Here is a 19,983-nt window from a genome sequence, read left to right as displayed (position 1 = left end):
GCATCTTAGGTGTTTTTTTCCAAGACAAGGCTTGCACCATCCTGTGGTCCTGGTGTTCCAGGACCTGGTTAGAGCCAGGCACACCCAAGGTGAAGGCATAGGTAGGTTCCAGCCTGGTCATGGGCTCCAGGAGACAAGGTTGCCATGCTACAGCCAAACCCTGCTGAGTTCATAGGATGTCCATCCTCTGCTATACTTAGAAGTCCAAAGACTCCTTGCAGGGTCTAGCCAGTGGACGAGGTAGCCCAGTTCTTGTTCAGATTGACTGGTATAAGGCATCCGCACAGCATTTTTCCTGCATCTGCTTCTAGGAAAGGCCAGCACTGTTGGTTCCTTCCCGAAAGAGCCTCCAGGCCAGGGTACCTGAGCTGGGGAGTGGGGGGCAGGTGAGAGCCCCGCTATGCTGCCTTCTGTCCTCTGGACTCCCTCAAGTGGAATGCTATGAAAGACCACTATCTAGCCCTGCAGGCCTCTTTAAGTCTGACCCACTGCAGGGGGGAACCATCACAGAGGTGGGGAAGAGAGGTGGCCACCCAGGCCTGGAGGGGAACTCCTGACTGCTGTCAGCAGAATGCCTCAAGGGTGGGGCTGGTAACAAACCAACCCCATAGTTTGCCTTGTGTTGTCTGCCGGACCTGAACTAACCCTTTCATTCACAATACTTCCAGTCTGGTCCTCAGCTAACCAGCAAAGATGGCAGGGAGATTGCTGGGCATGACATGGCAGGAGCTGGAATGCAGGGGAGAAAAGCTGCAGCTCGGCTTCCACTTTGGAGCATCAGGTTGGGTGATTCTTCCCTCTGCAGGGTCCTTTCTTCCCACCTCCCACCTGTTTAGTGCCCCCCAGATGACAGAGTACTCACAGCTTCAGACTCTGGAACATTAGCAATGATGTAGTCTGATAATATTAAATTTACAGTTCTGTTAATGAACTGGTGGTGAGAGGTACCTGAACCCTCTGAAAGTAGATGCAAAAATCTTTTTTTTTTTTTTTTAAACAGGATCTCACTCTGTCACCCAGGCTGGAGTGCAGTGGCATGATCTCGGCTCACTGCAACCTCCACCTCCCAGGCTCAAACCATCCTCCCACTTCAGCCTCCTGAGTAGCTGGGACTACAGGTGTGTGCCACCATGCCCAGCTAATTTTTGTATTTTTGGTAGAGATGGGGTTTCACCATGTTCCCCACGCTGGTCTCAAACCCCAGAGCTCAGGCATTGTGCCTGCCTCTGCCTCCCAAAATGCTGAGATTACAGGTATGAGCCACCGTGTCCAGCCACAAAAATCCTAATCTGTGTATATTTATAGGGAAAGGGCCTAGCCTTTCATAGGAGGATTAAAATACTCCCTACCGCTACAAAGGTTGTCGGAACCACTAATGTAGTGCAACCTTTATTCTCTCCCCTTTAAAAAACCATCCCTGGCACCTGCTCTTTATGTAGACTGTCAAGTAGGGCTGAGAAGTCTGCGGAGAAGATAGGGAGGCAGATGCACAGAGGAGCTCATTTCTTTTTTACTTTTATTTTTTGAGTCAGAGTCTCTGTCACCCAGGCTGGAGTGCACTTGTACAATCTCGGCTCACTGCAACCTCCACCTCCCGGGTTCAAGCGATTCTCCTGCCTCAGCCTCCCAAGTAGCTGAGATTACAGGCATGCACAACCATGCCCGGCTAATTTTTTTGTATTTTTAGTAGAGACGGGGTTTCCATGTTGGCCAGACTGGTCTCAAACTCCTGATCACAAATGATCCGCCCGTCTCGCCCTCCCAAACTGCTGGTGTTATAGGCATGAGCCACCGCACCCGGCCGGGGTATCTATGGTTCTTGGCACAAAATCAGCAAGTTCAACTTGCCGATGGATCAGAATTTTTGTTTCGGGATGAAAGAATCCAATTTCTAGAGCTTGGAAGCCACATTGCCCAGAGGACCTGGGGGTGAGGGTGAGTCAGGGTGGTTGCAGCCTTGCCAAGCCTCATGGCCTCTGGTCCGAGCTGACACAGGCTCACTCACACCCTGCTCTTGGACCCCGCACATGCTTTCTCAAATGGGACCTCTTTTTGGCTACTGCATTCTCCCTGCTATTCAGCTCTCTAGCCTCTGACATCCAACCACCACTTCATTACACAAGAGAATGAACCAAGGTCTAGCAAAGGAAAGTAACTTGCCTAGGATCACAGAGGCAGGATAAGAACCAGACTGAAGACTGTCCATGCTAGCCTGGTGCTTTTCGCACAGCCCTGCAGTGGCCCTGGGCTCACCAGCCAAACATGCAGTGCAATGTGCCTACGAAGTAATAAGCCAGGCTTGGTACAGTTGTGAAAAGCTGTCCTCTCTTGCTCAGCGAGCATATGTCACTTGAAGCTGCCTGGCAGTGCTTTATTAGGGCATCTGAGGAAATACTGGCTTAAATGGAGCTGCATCCCAAGCCCATCACCACAACCTTCTCCCTGTTGGGAATGTGAGACTGAACTGAAACCCCGGATGAAAGTGATCCTGAGGCCTGGCACTGTACCACCTCCTTATTGGGTTCACAGCAGTCCCTGCAGGCCTGGCTGGGACTCCTCAGTCATGCAAAGCAGCTCTGGTGCCTCCAAGGCTGTGCAATTGTCATCTGTGTGCTACTCCACCCCCAGCATGGGGATGAACCCAGGTGAACAGGTGGGTGACAGAATGAGCCCAGGTCAGGCGGTGCAGGAAAAGAGCTGGGAAAGCACTTGTCTCCTTTATTGAACACCTGCAGGGGGCACCTCTGCACTGACCAGGCAGCCAGAGAAGCAAGTAGGCAGGCGGTGGGGGGCAGAGAAGCATGGGGCAGGAAGACGCCCACCCTCATTTCCAGTCCTTGAAAAATTGCTTGAAGATGGGACTCTCACGGCCCTGGGGCAGAATCTCCACCTGCAGGGACAGCGGGGGAGAAGTCTGGTTCACAAAGTTGCACGTCTGCCTCAGCCCGGGAGGACAGGAAGGGGCCAGAGCCAGGGAGGAGGGTGTGGGCGCCCAGCCTGAGTCCATGTGCAGTCCAGGCCAGGAAAGCTCCCCTGGATGAGCCACGAGATGAGAACCAAGGTTTCAGGGACGCAGACTGAAGCAACAGACTGCTTCAAGGACGTGGATGCACAGTTCAATAAACGCCACCAACTGTAGGTGAACCCTGTCAGCTCCCCGCGGGATGACTGGTGGACACTGTGCTGCGGCTGGAGGGGTGGCACCAGCCAGGGGCAATCGCCCAGAGGAGGAGCACCCAGTTCTCTGTGTGCCCAGGGGAGTGCTGCCCAACATCCTCTTTGAAAATAATAAGTATTTTGACCTTTTGAAGGATTGAGATGGGCTTTCCCACTGGATGGGTCTAAGAGGGAGGCCTGGTTGTTCCTGACAGTGCCCGAGGCACTCTTGCCCTTCCTGGCCAATTTGAGGGGTCAGGGGCCACAGGAAGAGCCCTAGGAGGAGGGCTGGGGGCATGGGCATCTCCTCACCTGGGTGTTCAGGGCGTACTGCATGCGCGAGATGAAGCCCTCGGCCACTTGCAGGGCGGCCTGCCGCTCCTTCTCATTCGCTTTTCGCCCTGGATCATGGGAAGGAGATTTTAAAAAAGAGCAGGGACCCTCTTTAGCCCCCATCCCATTTTTCTTGAGGAAATTTAAGGGAGTCCACAGAAGAGCCAGCAATTTTTACAATAAATAGACCAGGGGTCTCAAGAATGCTGAGGGGCTCTTTGGAGATGTGGAGTCAGTCCCTTAAGAATTTTCCTACACTGGTAGCACCAAGGTAGATGAAAAGCCCTCTTCTGCCCGGGTCTGATCATGCAAACCTGTTCTGACCTGGGCCCCTTGAATATTTCAGGGAGAGGAACAGCTGTTCACCCTAGCATCAGACTGTGAGGTTACAGGTCTCCTTTTCCCCCAGGACCCCTCACCTCTTGAGTTCATCAAGCCTTTTCTGAAAAACTAAATAAGACAAAGGGTACAATTTATTATAGAGGTGAACTTACTCCCATAATGCCGGCAGGGCTACACTGGCCTAACGGTTATGCTAACTAAGTGCTTACAAAAATGAAGACCCCACATAATCCAGTCATTTCTGCTGGCAGTCCTGAGAACTCAAACTGCTCATTCCAGGCTTTTTTATTTTTATTTTTTCTGAGACACAGTCTCGTTCTGTCGCCCAGGCTGGAGTGCAGCGGCACCATCACAGCTCACTACAGTCTCAACCTCCCAGGCTCAAGCAATCCGCCCACCACAGCCTCCCGTGTAGCTGGGACCACAGGTGCACGCCACCACACTCAGCTAATTTTTGTTTTTTTGTAGAGAAGTGATATTTTGCCACGTTGCCCAGGCTGCCACACATTTTTCCAAGGAAATGATGCCGAAACGATGCCATGATGTGGTTGTCTCTCTAGGCAGGCTATAAAATGCCATGAACTACAATGTATCTGAAATTAATGTGCTGGATTCCTTCCTCTGTCAACTGACCAGCTGCCCCCCTACCCATGAGATCCTTCTCTTCCTGGCCTCCCAAGTCTCCTGTTTCTCCTCTGGTTTCTCTTTCCATAGTGGTTGGGTTCCTTGCTCCGGTTTATACATGCTTCTGTGGGCCTCTGGGAACCCCCCTCTGCTTATTGGTTCTATGGGATATGTGCCCTCTGGCAGTAGAGAAAAGGCAGCCCTGCAGCGCACGCACGCCTCTCTCTTCCCACTTTTGCTGCTCCCAGCTCCTTCCTTTCACCTCTATCTCTGCTGAGTTTCAGAAGCAATACTATGAAATGCCTGGTAGCAGCTATCTGTAGATACCCACCTACTTGTCTGCCTTCCTGACCAGGCTAGGGTCTCGCATTTTCTCTGCCTTGGTTGACCCCACAACTGGGTGTTGAGCAAATGCTATTGCTGAAAATTCTCAGACCCTAGACAGAGACTCAGAACAAGTTTGTTTCATTTTCAGTCAAACCAAGTAGAACAGGCTCTGCCCAACAGTGTTTCTATTTCCAGAAGATAGAATCTCTTGGGAAAACAAGTTCTACAGGTTCACCACTCACTGCATAAAATGATGTTTAATTTGTCTAAAATTCATTTCTGTCAAACCTTGAGGCAGAATCCCAGGATCAGGGATCCCAGAAGCCCCGAAAGTCTAGAGCTTGGCTAGGGCAGTGGTTCTCAAAGTGTGGTCCCTGGCGCCAGCGGCACAGACATAACCCGGAAACTTGTTAGAGATGCCCGTTCTGCCCCACTCCAGACCTAATGAGTCAGAATCCCTGGGGATGGAGCCCAGCCATCTAAACAGGCCCTGAGGTGATTCTGAGGCTTGCTGAAGTTTCAGAGTCATCGTCTAGAATTTAGGAGGTGGGAACAGCAAAGAGAAAATGGCGAGGCAGTGGCTCATGTCTGTAATCCCAGCACTTTGGGAGGCCGAGGCAGGCGGATTACTTGAGGTCAGAAGTTTGAGACCAGCCTGGTGGTGAAACCCCACCTCTACTAAAAATACAAAAATTAGCCGGGCGTGATGGCGGGCACCTGTAGTCCCAGCTACTCGGGAGGCTAAGGCAGGAGAATCGCTTGAACCCAGGAGGCGAAGATTGCAGTGAGCTGAGATCGCGCCACTGCACTCCAGCCTGGGTGACAGAGCGAGACTCCATCTCAAAAAAAAAAAAAAAAAAAAAGAAAGAAAACAGTGATGCCTGTGCCATGGCTCACGCCTGTAATCCCAGCACTTTGGGAGGCCAAGGTGAAGATCACTGGAGCCCGAGAGTTTGATACCATCCTGGGCAACACAGAGAGACCCCATCTCTATCTTTAAAAAACATTTTTTAAAGAGAGAGAAAATGGCCAGCCAGAAGCAGGCAGGCTCCCTGAGGCTGTCTTTTACAAGCAGCTGGACAGGCTGAGCCCCGCAAAGGGAAGCCTGCCCAGGTCAGAGAAGCTACAGGCATCTCAGGCTGTTACAGAGGAGCCACGTACCCTTCCAGATATAGATCTTGCCACAAAGCCCGTTGTCCAGCACAAAGCAGTCATCAGATATCAGCAGTTCAAGGGCAAAGGGGCTGGAGTCGGCCACCTTGGTCAGGTTCATCTGTCCAGTGGCATCAGAGACCTGGGGAAGACGGACAGTGCCTGATCTCACCCCCCACACACCAGCCCTCACCTCAGCCTGAGGAGGGAGAGGCTGGCCCTCCCTTGCTCCCTCCCACTCTGCCCCGCTGCCCACCGCCCAGGTCCCAGGAGCAGACAGGAGAGTGAAGACCTGAAAAGCAAATTCCAGGCAGCCACACTCCCTTCCATCACCCCAATCCCTGCAGCACAGGGGCCCCGAACCCATTTGGAAATTAGGTGGATTCCAAATTACAAAGAAATGCACAGAATTCAAGAAAGAAAAGCTCAGCATTGGCTTCAAGCCTTCACCAAGCATGGGCTGGAAGTGAGGTGCACTCATCTCCTCAGCAGGGCCTGCCTTCCGCCCACTCCCCATCCTCCTCTCACTCCCAGTCCTGTATAACTCCCCACCTCCCACCCCGGTTCCAGCCCCACCTTCCCCCTGCCTTCTCCCCTCCACCCTGCTTGCATGCAGCTGTGCTGTGCAGGCTCCCACCCTCCCTGCTGCCAGGTCCCAGGGCAGGCTTGTGGGGCCCACCTTATACAGAGCTGCGGCCTGGGCGTTTGCCTTGTCAGCTGTGAGGTCTTCCTCGGGGTTGCCCTCCTTCAGAGCAGGTTTGGGGCCCAGGACCTGCAGGGGCCGGAGCAGGCCAGGTTTATAGGGACCCCTGCCCTGGAACTTCCCAGCCCATCATGCCCAGGGCCACAGCTTCTGGTGGGGCAAACTGCGCCCTGCACTAGGGCACCCAGCAGAGGTGAGGTGAGTGTCCAGCCCACCCCACCAGCGAGGCTGCTCAGCCTCGAGGATGAGCATCTACTCAGAGGGGCACCCTGTGAGCTGGCCACAGCCCAAGGCAGTACCCCAGATGCCCCCTGCCACCCTCCACCGGCCACCCTCAGGCCTCAGCTCATCACCACCTCTCTTGGCCACTTTCAAGCAGAGGCTCCTGGCTGCCCACTCCAGTGTCCCCCAACCTGGATCATCTCAGCAGGCTCCTCCCCATCAGTGACAATCTCCACCTGGGCCTTGCCCTGTCGCTCACTGTCCCGGATGGCCAGGGCCAGGTCCCTCGCCTTGTTGCGTTCCAGGATGTTGGACTTTCCACCACACCAGGCGAAGATGTTCTGCAGGGAAGCAGGAAAGCCCGGGTCAGAGCCAGGTGCCTGTATCCTGCTCCCCGGTTCAGAGAAGGACCCACAGCTCTCCCTCTCTCCTCTCTGAACTGTCCCTGAGGCAGGACAATCAGGAAGGCAGAGCAAAGCACAGAGGGCTCTCTGAGAAGGCCCACGACCACCCTCTGCAACTGTTTCTCTGCCCACCTGCCATCTGTCTTCCTTTCTTTTTTTTTCAAGACAGGGTCTCACTCTGTCATCTAGGCTGGAGTGCAAAGACATGATCATGGCTCACTGCAGCCTGGACATCACAGGCTCAAGCAATCCTTGCATGTTAGCTTCTAAGCAGCTGGGACTATAGGCACGTGCCACCATGCCTGGCTAATTTCTTAATTTTTTGTAGAAATGGGGTCCCACTATATTGCCCAGGCTGGTTACAAACTGCTGGGCTCAAGCCTCTTTCTTTTTCTTTTTTTTTTTTGAGATGGAGTTTCACTCTTGTTGCCCAGGCTGGAGTGCAATGGTACAATAGCTCACCGCAACCTCCGCCTCCTGGGTTCAAGAGATTCTCCTGTCTCAGCCTGCCGAGTAGCTGGGATTACAAGCATGTGCCACCATGCCCGGCTAATTTTGTATTTTTGGTAGAGATGCGGTTTCTCCATGTTGGTCAGGCTGGTCTCGAACTCCCGACCTCAGGTGATCTGCCCACCTCAGCCTCCCAAAGTGCTGGGATTACAGGCGTGAGCCATTGCGCCCGGCGCCTCTTTTTCTTCCCATCACATATCTCCTATGTTTAAACGTCTCTTACCACCTATCTCCACCTACTAGAAAGTGAGCTTCATTAGGACATGAAGGTTTTGTTTGGCTTTGCTCACTGCTGTGGGTCCACTGCTAAAACAGAGCCTGGCATGGATTTAGGTGCAAAATAAATATTGACTGACTGAGTGAAGGACTGGATGGGTGAGTGGCTGAATGTCTCCTTGAGCGCAGCATCTCACACTCCTACCCGCTGCCCTGCCTGGCAGAGCCCCTGCCACCTCTCCTCTTCTGGTAATGGCAAAGTCTGTTCACCCATCCCCTTCCTTGTCTCAGCACATGTAGGCCTCCTCACCAAGAGCTCCTGGATTGATTTCTCTGCCCCAAATCTTCACCGCCACAAGATGCAGCCCATACTCCTCAGCCAGTCAATCTCCTCATGACCTGGGGCTCACCTTCCACCTTCCTTAGCAATTTCCCTCTCGCTGCTCCTGTCCCCCAGCCCGGGTCCCAGTCTCATTAGACCCCTGGTGTGTGCATGTCTGCACCTTTCCCCACCTTGGTGGCTCAGCTCACCTTCTCCCTTTGCCTGGAGTGGCATCTCCCCTCCTATAGGTCTAGTCCAATGTCACCTTCCTGGGACAACTGGCTTCGGCTCAGGCTAGAGGGCCCCTCCCTGCCTCAAGCCCCCCCAGCACATGGCAGCTGTCCCCCTTAAAGTCCTCATCACATCCTGCCTCAGGTTATGGCAAGTGACCGGACCATCTTGGCTGCCTCCCCAGAGAGAGCTTTTATGGTCCCTGTGCTGGCTCAGAGAGGGCATCATAGATTCACTGAATGAAGAGATCAGTGACTGAATTAATGAATGGTCTGGCAGGCAGTGAACTCAGAGGCTTCCAAGAGGAGGGAGAAAGCTCCAGAGCATCAGAGGCAATGTCTAGATGGCAGAAGGAGGCTGGCATCAGTCCTTACAAATATAGGGATGTTCTCCAATGGTCAGAGGGCTCTGACTTGGAATGGGCGTACAGCTTCTCAGCTTCTCTCCCTCTTTCCTGGCCTCCTGCCCCTCTGTCCTTGTAAAGGATGGTGCCAATACGGAGTGCTCAGTCTGGCCAGCCTACCCACCTGGCCCAGGTCCAGGATGAAGCAGTCCCCAGTGTTGAAGCTGTCCCAGTTCAGTGCCCGCTCGGTGGCACGGATGTTCTTCTTCCCCTTCACCTGGTAGAGTTTCTTGATGGCAGCTGGGGCTCCTGTGGAGGTCTTGTGAAATGCTGACTCCACACCACCTTCCTGCAGCCCAGACAGCCCATCTGAGTGGACTGACAGGAGACCCAGAGCCCTTTGCACCCCATCCCACTGGGAGACGGGCAGAAAGGTGGGGATCCAGCCCCAAAGGCACCCGGGTCTTCTGCAGGTTAAGAACCAGCCAGAAGCGGGGCTGGCTCTGAGAGAAGCTGCAGGGTGGGGGTGCCTGGAGGTGGGCTCTGACCTGGTACTTGAGGCCTTGTGGGAAGTAGCTCATGAAGAGGTCGGACTCATTGCCCTGCACCTCACGGTGCTGCACAGGCCGCTCTCCCAGCAGCGTGTTGAGGTGCACAGCCAGCACGGCACAGGCCCCCTGCTCATCCCGGGATGACTGCTGACCTGGGACAAGTGGGAGAGGGCAGGGCAAGGCCCTTGTGATCCATGCCAGACCCCTCCCTCCCCTGCCTGGGCCCAACCTTCCCCCATCCAGATCCCCTTACCTATCCACAGGTGCAGATGGGAAACCTCTTCTGGGCCATTGTGCAGCACTAGGTAGGAGTCCCCCGAGAAGAAGACGCCCTGGTTCTCTCGTGCCACGGGCACTGGCTTCAGCTTCTCCACCCGCCACACATGCAGGCCTGGATCCTGCACTGAGCCTGGGAATGGAGAGCCACTGCGAGAAGAGAGAGGGTTGACAGCAGCCAGGACCCACTGGCCCAAGCACAGCCCTGGGCAGGCCTGGTGACTGCAGTCTGGGGATGAGGAGAGCGGTGGGGAGGGGCAGCCCTTGGAGGTGAAGAATGGGAAGTTGTGAAAGGAGATGGGGCATGCAGCTTACCTCTGGGGAATGGCTGTGTACATGCTGTCTTCAGATCTGGAAAGAAAGAAGCAGCCATTATTATTACAAATGCCGCAAAAAGGACCTCTCACGTGGGGCTGGAGAGGTCCTTCCCAGTGGCCAAGTACTTTCATATTCATCAACTACTTCATCTCTAAGAGCCCTAGTTCCATTATGCAGACAAAGAAAATGAGTCTCAGAAATTCTAAGTCTAAGGCCACACACACACAGTTAGTGAGTGGTTCATGGAAATAAGGTCTCTGACCCCTGGGCCAGGGTCTTCCCTCTTCTGAGATCTCACAGAAATTAAAATAAGAGCAGAAATTAACAGAAAACAGAAACAAGAGAGAAGAGTAATGAATCTTTTTTTGTTTGTTTGTTTTGAGACTGAGTTTCACTCTGTTGCCCAGGCTGGAGTGCAGTGGTGCAATCTCACCTCACTGCAACCTCCGCCTCCCGGGTTCAAGTAATCCGCCGGTCTCAGCCTCCCAAGTAGCTGGGGTTACAGGCACCACTATCACACCTGGCTAATTTTCGTATTTTTAGTAGAGACAGGGTTTTGCCATGTTGCCCAGGCTGGTGTTGAACTCCTGACCTCAAGTGATTTGCCCACCTCAGCCTCCCAAAGTGCTGAGATTATAGGCATGAGGCACCATGCCTGGCCTCAAGTTGGCTTTTTTTTTTGAAGACAGAGTCTCACTCTGTCACTCAGGCTGGAGTGCAGTGGTGTGATCTCGGCTCACTGCAACCTCTGCCTCCTGAGTTTGACTGATTCTTGTGCCTCAGCTTCCCAAGTAGCTGGGATTACACGCCCACACCACCACGCCTGGCTAATTTTTGTATTTTTAGTAGAGTCAGTGTTTCACCATGTTGGCCAGGCTGGTCTTAAACTACTGACCTCAGATGATTCACCCGCCTCGGCCTCCCAAAGTGCTGGGATTACAGGCGTGAGCCACTGCGCCTGGCAAGTTTTTTTTTTAAACCAATAAAATTGATAAATCTTTAGACAAACTGATTAGCAGAAAGAGAAAACACAAGTCTCAATACAGAAATGAGAGATATGAGATCACCACAGATTTTACAGATATTAAAAGGATAAAGAGAATGTTATAAAAACTTTATACCAATATATTCAACCACTTACATAAAATGGGCAAATTCCTTCAAAGATACAAATTATGAAAGTTCACTCAAGAAGACACAGATTATCTGAACAGTGCCCATATCTATTAAGGAAAATAAATCTGTAGTAAAAAACTCATTTCCCCCAAAACCCAAGCCCAGATGGCTTCATTGGTAATTTCTACCAAAAATTTAAAAAGGATATAATATCAATTATACACAAAATCTTCAAAAAAATAGATGACAGAACACTTCTCAATTCATCCTATGCTGCCACCATTCTCCTGATAACAAAACCAGATAAATAAATTACACAAAAAGAAAATTACAGATCAATATTGCTCATGAACATACACATAAAAAAATTTACAAAATTTGGCTGGGCACGGTGGCTCACGCCTGTAATCCCAGCACTTTGGGAGGCCAAGGTGGGTAGATCACGAGGTCAGGAGTTTGAGACCAGCCTGGCCAACATGGTGAAACCCTATCTCTACTAAAAATGCAAAAATTTGCTGGGTGTGGTGACACGTGCCTATAGTCCTAGCTACTCAGGAGACTGAGGCGTGAGAATCGCTTGAACCTGGGAGGCAGAGGCTGCAGTGAACTTAGACCATGCCATTGCACTCCAGCCTGGGTGACAGAGTGAGACTCCATCTCAAAAAAAAAAAAAAAAAAAAGAAAATTAACAAAATTTTAGCAAATGAAATCAAATAATATATAAAAAATAAACCATGATGACCAAATGAGGTTTACCCCTGGAATGCAAGGTTGGTTTAATATCTGAAAATCAGGGTGACAATAGCTAATAATAATGCAGTGTATATTTCAAGATAGCCAAAAGAGAGGATTTGAATGTTATCATCACAAAGAAATGATACATGTTTAAAGTGATGGATACGCTAATTACCTTGATTTGATCATTATACAATGAAACATCACACTGCACCTGCTAAGTATGTACAACTATTATCTGTCAATTATAAATTTAAAATAAATAAATAAAGCAGCTCACAATGCAAAAAGAAAAAAAAAACCACCAAAATTTGAGAATCAATGCTATCTACCCTATTAACAAACATCTATGTGTAATCATCTCAATAGATGCAGAAACAGCATTTAGCAAAATTTCTACATTCATTCCTAGTTTTAAATTTTTTCAAGCCTGGGCAATATAGGGAGACCCCAACCCTACAAAAATTTTAAAAATCAGCCAAGGCCAGGTGCAGTGGCTCACACCTGTAATCCCAGCACTTTGGGAGGCTGAGGTGGGCGGATCATGAGGTCAGGAGTTCGAGATCAGCCTGGCCAACATGGTGAAACCCCATCTCTACTAAAATACAAAAATTAGCTGGGCGTGGTGGCATGCATCTGTAATCCCAGCTACTCGGGAGGCTGAGGCAGGAGAATTGCTTGAACCCAGGAGGCAGAGGTTGCAGTGAGCCAAGATCATGCCACTACACTCCAGCCTGGGTGACAGAGTGAGACTCTGTCTCAATAAATAAATAAATAAATAAATAAATAAATAAATCAGACAAATGTGGTAGTGCAAGCCTGTAATCCCAGATCCCAGCTACTCAGGAGGCTGAGGAGGGAGTATTGCTTGAGCCCAGGAGGTAGAGGCTGCAGTAAGCCAAGATCATGCCACTGAACTGCAACCTGGATGACAGTGAGACCCTGTCTCAAAAAAAAAAAGAAAAAAAAATTTTTTTTTACCCACAAACTAGGAATAGAAGGAAACCTCCTTAACTTGATAAAAAGGCATCTATTAAAATACAACAAACAAACAAACCAACCCTTCGCCTAACATTATACTTAATGGCTGCTCTAATTCTAAACTCCCTCCCTGAGAAATTTCACCCACTCCCAGGGATCAGCTATCATTTCTGTACACCCAGCTTCCCTCAAATGCCAGAATGATGAACATCATCCTTATTCTGTGGGCCAATGGGAGCAACTTCTTCTGGACAAAAGTCATTCAAAGGAAAAAATGCTAAACACAAGCATTTTAAAAAAATATATTATCTTTTGAAAAAATTCAGAAAATGCAACAGCTACAGCTCCACTCACTGTCGTTTTCATAGGTTCCCATCACTAGAGGATTTCTTTTTTTGGCTCAAAATGCAGAGATCACAGAGCCAGCATGCACTTCGTACATAATACAATTCATGCTGTGCATCCATTTGGACAGAGTTTGTGTAAGGTGAGCCCCAGTGGCACGGGGTAAGGGCTTGGGGAATTGGAGGGTAAAAATGCAAGTTGGCACCATCGGGAGATTCTTGGGGGCTGGGGCAGCAGGATCAGGAAGTGCAACATTTGGTGGGGGCCAGGGAAGTCGGGGGTCAGGGGAAGGTAGATAACAGAGCAGAAGGTATTAAGTCTGAGTAGGAAACAAAGAGGGACAGGTCAAGGGCAGTGATAATGGATGTGAAATGCTGTGTGAATTATGACTTTCCTTTTCCTTTCCCAACCTACAAAATAGTGGAAGGCATATTTTGGCACCACGATTCCGGAGGAGGAGCCACAGACAGCAGAGGTTTGCAGAGGGAAACTTTAAGGTTTCTCCATCCCACAGAAGATCACATGCTGTGCCCACATCCCCTGCAACAGGCAGCCCGGCCTGTGACCCAGGCCTGAGATGGTGAAGTGGCTGCCCCAAGCTGAAGCCATCAGGGAGAGCTCAGGAATGAGACATGGAGTGCGCCAATTGTCAGCTTTACTATTTTTCATTCTGTGTTTAACTCAAAATCAGGCAGCCAACATGCCAGAGAGCCACATCAGGGTTTGGATGAAAGGGGTTTGGCAGGCAGGGTGCAGTGGCTCAGGCCTGTAATCCTAGCACTTTGGGAGGCCGAGGTGGGTGGATTATTTGAGGTCAGGAGTTTGAGACCAGCCTGGCCAACATGGTGAAACCCCGTCTCTACTAAAATCACAAAAATTATCCGGAAATCACTTGAACCCGGGAGGCGGAGATTGCAGTGAGCCAAGATCTGTGCCACTGCACTCTAGCCTCGGCAATCGAGCAAGACTTGGTCTCAAAAAAACAGAAAAGAAAAAAGAAAAGAAAGGAGTTTGGCTGCCCGTTAGAATGACCATGGGACCTGATTAAAATGTTGGTACTGAAAAATATTCTTTGCTTGGCCAAACTTTAATCAGGCTTCTGAACCTCCCTGTAGGCCCATCTGTATGCTTGTAAAATCCAGTTTTTGCAAAAGAACCCTGCTAAGGCCATTTAGCCAGAACCCCCTACCCTTGATATCTGGTCAATCTGATAATCGTCAGTATCTGAATGGGTTCCTCATCCCCCTGCCCCCGCCGCCCCTGTGATGTCTGATCACTCTGGCCTGTATTAAGCAAGAATCCTGTTAGGGGCCGGGCGCGGTGGCTCACACCTGTAATCCCAGTACTTTGGGAGGCCAAGGCGGGCAGATCACCTGAGGTCGGGAGTTCCAGACCAGCCTGACCAACATGGAGAAACCCCGTCTCTACTAAAAATACAAAATTAGCTGGGCATTGTGGCGCATGCCTGTAATCCCAGCTACTCAGGAGGCTGAGGTAGGAGAATCACTTGAACCTGGAAGGCAGAGGTTGTGATGAGCCGAGATCACGCCATTGCACTCCAGCCTGGGCAACAAGAGCGAAAGTCCGTCTCAAAAAAAAAAAAAAAAAAAAAAAAAATCCTATTAGGTCAGTCTAGCCAGCATCTCTTTATCCTTGACATTTCCTCTTAGTAATTTTCTTTCTTTTTTTTTTTATTTTTGAGACAGAGTCTCACTCTGCTGCCCAGGCTGCAGTGCAGTGGCACTGTCTCAGCTCACTGCAACCTTTGCTTCCTCAGTTCAAGCAATTCTCCTGCCTCAGCCTCCTGTGCAGTGGGATTAGAGGCACACACCACCACGCCTGGCTAATTTTTTGTACTGTTGGTAGAGATGAGGTTTCACCATGTCGGCCAGGCTGGTCTTGAAGTGCCTGACCTCAGTTGATCACCCACCTTGGCCTCCCAAAGTGCTAGGATTACAGGCATGAGCCACTGAGCCCGGTCCATATTTTTTTTCTTTAACAGTGCCCAAGCCCCTGGTCTGAGAATCTGATTCCACAGGTCTGGAGTGAGGCTTGATCACCCATACTTTGAACATATGCTCAAATTGATGGTGGTACTTCCAGTGAATTCTGTCCAGAACAGTGTCAAATGCTCGCCTGCACATTAGAATCATTTGGGGGCTTTTGAAAAACCCCAGTGCCAGCCAGGGTGGGCTCACACCTATAATTCCAGCACTTTGGGAGGCCGAGGTGGGTGGAATGCTTGAGCTCAGGAGTTCAAGACCAGCCTGGGCAACATGGTGAAACCCTGTCTCTACAAAATATACAAAAATTAGCTGGGCGTGGTGGCACATGCCTGTAATCCTAGCTACTTGGGAGGTTGCAGCACAAGAATTGCTTGAACTTGGGAGGTGGAGGTTGTAGTAAGCCGAAATCACACCACTGCACTCCAGCCTGGGCGACAGAGTGAGACTCTGTCTCAAAAAAAAAAAAAAAAAAAAAAAAAGTAATTTACAGAAAAATAAGAAAGAAAAACCCCAGTGTCTAGCTTCCGTATTGGACTCATTAAAACCAGACTCTCTGGGTGGAGCCTGGATGTCGGTGTTTGAGAAGCTCCAGATGACTCTAATGCTTGGTCAGGGCTGAAACTCCTGCTGCCTCATCAGATCTCTGTCCCAAGACCTTTTGTTACAGTCTCTCCTGGGGAAGAGTCCACCCTGACCTCTGGCCTTTCATTCTTTCCCCTTTCCCAGCCCTCTGTCCAAGCCCACAGCTCCTCGAGCTTCCTCAGTGTCCACGTTCACCCTTATATCCATTAAAGCCCCGTCATCCTAGGCTGGGCGCAGTGGCTCACGCCTGTAATCCCAGCACTTTGGAAGGCTGAGGCGGGTGGATCACCTGAGGTCAGGAGTTCAAGACCAGCCTGGCCAACATGATGAAACCCCATCTCTGCTAAAAATACAAAATTAGCCAGGCATGGTGGTGCGTGCCTGTAGTTCCAGCTACTCAGGAGGCCGAGGCAGGAGAATCGCTGGAACCCGGGAGGCTGAGGTTGCAGTGTGCTGAGATGACGGCACCACTGCACTCTAGCCTGGGCAACAGACCAAGACTCCGTCTCAGAAAAAAAAAAAAAAAAAAAAAAAAAAAGGTTCCTCATCCTTCCAGGCCTGTATGAAGCCCCAGCTGTCCAAGGAAACTTCCAGGACATTCAGTGGCCTCCACCTTCTCTGGGAGTCCTCCCAGCCCTCTCCCCTGGGAGCACATACTTTAGCCTGTTTTATAGCATAACCTGGCTGCTTCATGTCTCAACTGAAGCATGGTGGCACATGATGGCCCAGAGGACACACCTGATGCCTCTGTTCCTCAAGCAGCCCAGGAATGAGTCTATTCAACTCCACTCAAGGTCTGTGCTGGGGGCTTGGCACTGGGGGAGAGGTGCACAGAGACAAAGAATAGCCCATGTTTCATGGTTTAGCTGCAGGGTGCAGTGAACAAGGGAGCCATCGTACCCAGTGAAACCGCAGACAAACTTCCTCTGGGTGGAGAATGTCACAGAATCACAGATGTCAGCATTAGAAAGTGCTAAAGTTCTTATCTAGTCCTGCTCTGCCTGCACCGCCCTACACACACCCCACACACGCATAGTGCAGAAATCTCTTCTATAGCATCCCTTACCATCCTCTTCTTGAAGGCTTCCAGTGATGGGGAACTCACCACCTTACCAAACAGCCTCTTCTACACCTCTTAAAGACTTTACTTTTCCCCACTCTGCCATAGTGTGGTGAGTTACGGACCTGCCCATCTCCACTACCACACTGTAGGGTCCTGTAGGGCAGGAAGTGTATTTTGCCTCTGGATCTAGCTGGAACCTCATGCAGGTGCTCAAAGAATGCATTCGATTAACTGGACCTGCTGGGCTCCGATTATTAGACTGGGGTGGCACCTAAGGGATAGCCCAGGATTTCAAAAGGCTGGGACAGGCTGGAGCAGCCCCAGGAGGCAGACAGCAGGGGCTAGAGGTCCCATCAGACTGCCATGGGGCTGGGGGGGTGGGGAGAAGGCAAGCCCTGCTGGCTGTCCCATGGTCCTGACTCAGGCTGTCTTTGAGGACACACTGGGGGACCTGGGAGAGGGGGTTGCCGTTACACACACCTTTAAGGAAAGACTTGACAGCCGTCAGAGGGACAAAAATCCTGCCGGGGTCCAGTGGTACCTTTGCCTTCCTCAGATCCTGATTCCACTGACCCCCAATAGGTCTCTTCCCTTCACAGTCCCTGCTTGCCCCTAGGTGTGAAATGAAACAGCACCTCCCCTTCTCCTGGAGCAGGGGTGGAGAGGTAGGTGTCCACACTAGAAACCACACCGAATCTCCCAGCCTGGGACATGGCATTCTCAGAATCTGGGTCCAGAGGCCTCATTTGGGGATTCCAAATGGTTTTTCCCCTGATACCAAATAGGTCTCCTACCCTTCCCCAGGTTCCACCACTTCCTCCCTCCCCACATCCTACCTCAGACAGTCCACCTAGACCCTCAGCCAAGGTCTTCCAGAGTTTGCAAAATAATCAAATGTGCCACTTGCATTTGAATTCAAACGGCTAGGACTGCCCTGCCCCCTCCCCAAGCCACTCCCAACCAAATAGCCAGTCACACCACAGTCCTGTCTTGGGGACAGGCAGCTTCTAATCTGATTTCACCTCCAGTCTGGCTGAGGGCCTTCAGGAGCAGTGTGGTGGCCTCTTTCAAGAGGTCTGGCACAGCTGGGACAAGCCCTGACCCAAGAGTCCCTCCACGTGCAGCGTGGGCACAGCCCATCTATCCTCCCAGGCAGCTTCGCGGCTGCCATCAGATCAGGTGCCTGGAGCCTGGCATTAGGCTGGCAGGACAGTGGGCTGAGGGAACACCACCCCGGCACAAAGTGATATCCAGAAATGTGGGTCTCTGTCCCCAGACCACCACCGCCGGCCCTCGCCTGCCCACCCAGGAGGGTACCAGCTAGCCTCGCTGGCAGCCACCCTGCCACCTTCACCTTTCAACACTCCTACCTTCCTTTCTTGCTCCTACTTCTGCTTGGTAGGTTCGTCTTCCTTCCAGCCTGCCCCACCCAGCTTCTCACTTCCCTCTTACTTCTCTGCCTCCCCCACCCACCAGCCCCACCCCGGGCTCTTTCCCCAGCCGGTGTGGAGGCCATGTCCCCCGACAGGGAGGGGCAGGCAGTGCTGGGAGGCCAGTAGGCCTGAAGCAGAAGAGCAAGCACTGGGGTGGGCAGTGGGTATGCCAGGCCGTCTCCTCAGAGGGGCCCACAGGGAGGCTGGAGATCCACATAGCCCCATCACAGTGGCCTCAGCCCACTGCAGGTCACAGCCAAGGCAGATCAGGGAGGGCATCTCTGAGTCTGAGACCAGCAAGGAAAGCCATGCTCTCCATTCAGGGCCTGGAGCAGGCGCTGCACAGCCCTCACCACTGCTGGGTTAGTCACATTTCCTGGGCAGGGTCACTGGCCCCACATCCCTTTTTCCTCCTCCCTCAACTTGTCTTTCTCCTTGCCCCGAAAGCAAGTGTTTGATGTTTTTTAAGATCAGCTTTTTGGTTTTTATTTTTATTTTTTCTGAGACAGGGCTCACTCTGTCACACAAGCTGGAGTGCAGTGGCATGATCACAGCTAACTGCAGCCTTGATCTCCTGGGCTCAAGCGATCCTCCTGCCTCAGCCTCCTGAGCAGCTGAGACCACAAGCCTGCACCAACACGCCCGACTAATTTTTTTATTTTTTCTGGAGACAGTCTTGCTACCCAGGCTGGTCTAGAACTCCTGAGCTGAAGCAATCCTCCCACTTCGGCCTCCCAAAGTGCTGAGATTACAGGCACGGGCTACTGCGCCTGGTTAAGCTCAGTTCTCAGGGAGTGGCTGAGGCCATAAAACATTCTTTGCCATCTTCCGCATGCCACGCTGATGCCTCTCGGGTCTCTACCCATTGGTCTGCTTCTCATTCACCAGATGTTTATCATCATGCCTTCTGGGCCTTGGGCCCTCTGAGAGACAGCCCATCCTGAGTTGACCCGGGGCAACTATCCTTCCTACATCACAGTCACCGGACCCGAGACCATACCCTCCAACTCAGGCTTTCCAGAGGACACTGAGGTCCTGAGAGCCCAAGAGACTGCCCACAAACACACAGGGAGCGGAAGCCCCTGCAAGGGAGGCTCCCATTCCCTTCTGAATCCCTGGAGGAAGGATGAGCGGACTCGGTATGAGGCTCCAGGAGAAAGCGAGCACCCAGTTATGCAGCCACACAAGCGTGGCTCCTCTGCCATGCTTGGAGCCAAGCTGGCCTGTCCTGGAAAGGTATTGGTCAGTAGGCTGGCTTGAGACAAGGCTCCAGGTTCAGGGTCAAGGCCTGGGGCACTGGAGCAACATCTGGAACACGTCTTCCTAATTAGCAGACCTTCAAACCAAACCTCATTATTTGACTTCATGGGAAAAGTCTGGAGAAAATACAGTACTGGATGGGCTGGGCATGGTGGCTCACTCTGGTAATCCCAGCACTTTGGGAGACTGAGGCAGGCTGATTACCTGAGGTCAGGAGTTCAAGACCAGCCTGGCCAACACAGTGAAACCCGGTCTCTACTAAAAATACAAAAATTAGCCAGGCAGGGTCATGGGTGCCTGTAATCCCAGCTACTGCAGATGCTGAAGCAAAAGAATCGCTTGAACCCAGGAGGCGGAGGCTGCAGAGAGCGGAGATGGTGACACTGCACTCCAGCGTGGGAGACAAAGCAAGACTCCATTTCAAAAAAAAAA

General features: G+C 51.4%; 1 protein-coding gene across 9 annotated transcripts in view; it reads right to left on the bottom strand.

The window, feature by feature from the left end:
• Nucleotides 1-2,684: 2,684 nt before the first annotated feature.
• CAPG (capping actin protein, gelsolin like) overlaps nt 2,685-19,983 on the bottom strand; it is a 26,545-nt gene continuing 9,246 nt past the window's right edge. For 2 of the 9 annotated variants that reach the window (XM_015112740.3, XM_015112737.3), the window contains exons 2-10: nt 10,028-10,063; nt 9,690-9,862; nt 9,434-9,588; nt 9,070-9,234; nt 7,051-7,200; nt 6,614-6,706; nt 5,944-6,076; nt 3,469-3,557; nt 2,685-2,890 (exon numbers count right to left, since the gene is read on the bottom strand). In XM_015112740.3, the coding sequence (XP_014968226.1) occupies nt 2,825-2,890; nt 3,469-3,557; nt 5,944-6,076; nt 6,614-6,706; nt 7,051-7,200; nt 9,070-9,234; nt 9,434-9,588; nt 9,690-9,862; nt 10,028-10,050 (1,047 nt within the window). In that variant the 5' untranslated portion in view covers nt 10,051-10,063 and the 3' untranslated portion in view covers nt 2,685-2,824. 9 annotated transcript variants of the gene reach the window in all.

Source organism: Macaca mulatta, chromosome 13 (assembly GCF_049350105.2).
Source record: "Macaca mulatta isolate MMU2019108-1 chromosome 13, T2T-MMU8v2.0, whole genome shotgun sequence".
Taxonomy (NCBI): Eukaryota; Metazoa; Chordata; class Mammalia; order Primates; family Cercopithecidae; genus Macaca; species Macaca mulatta.
Note: the sequence above shows the minus strand (reverse complement) of the source record. Positions and strands in the feature narration are given on the sequence as shown.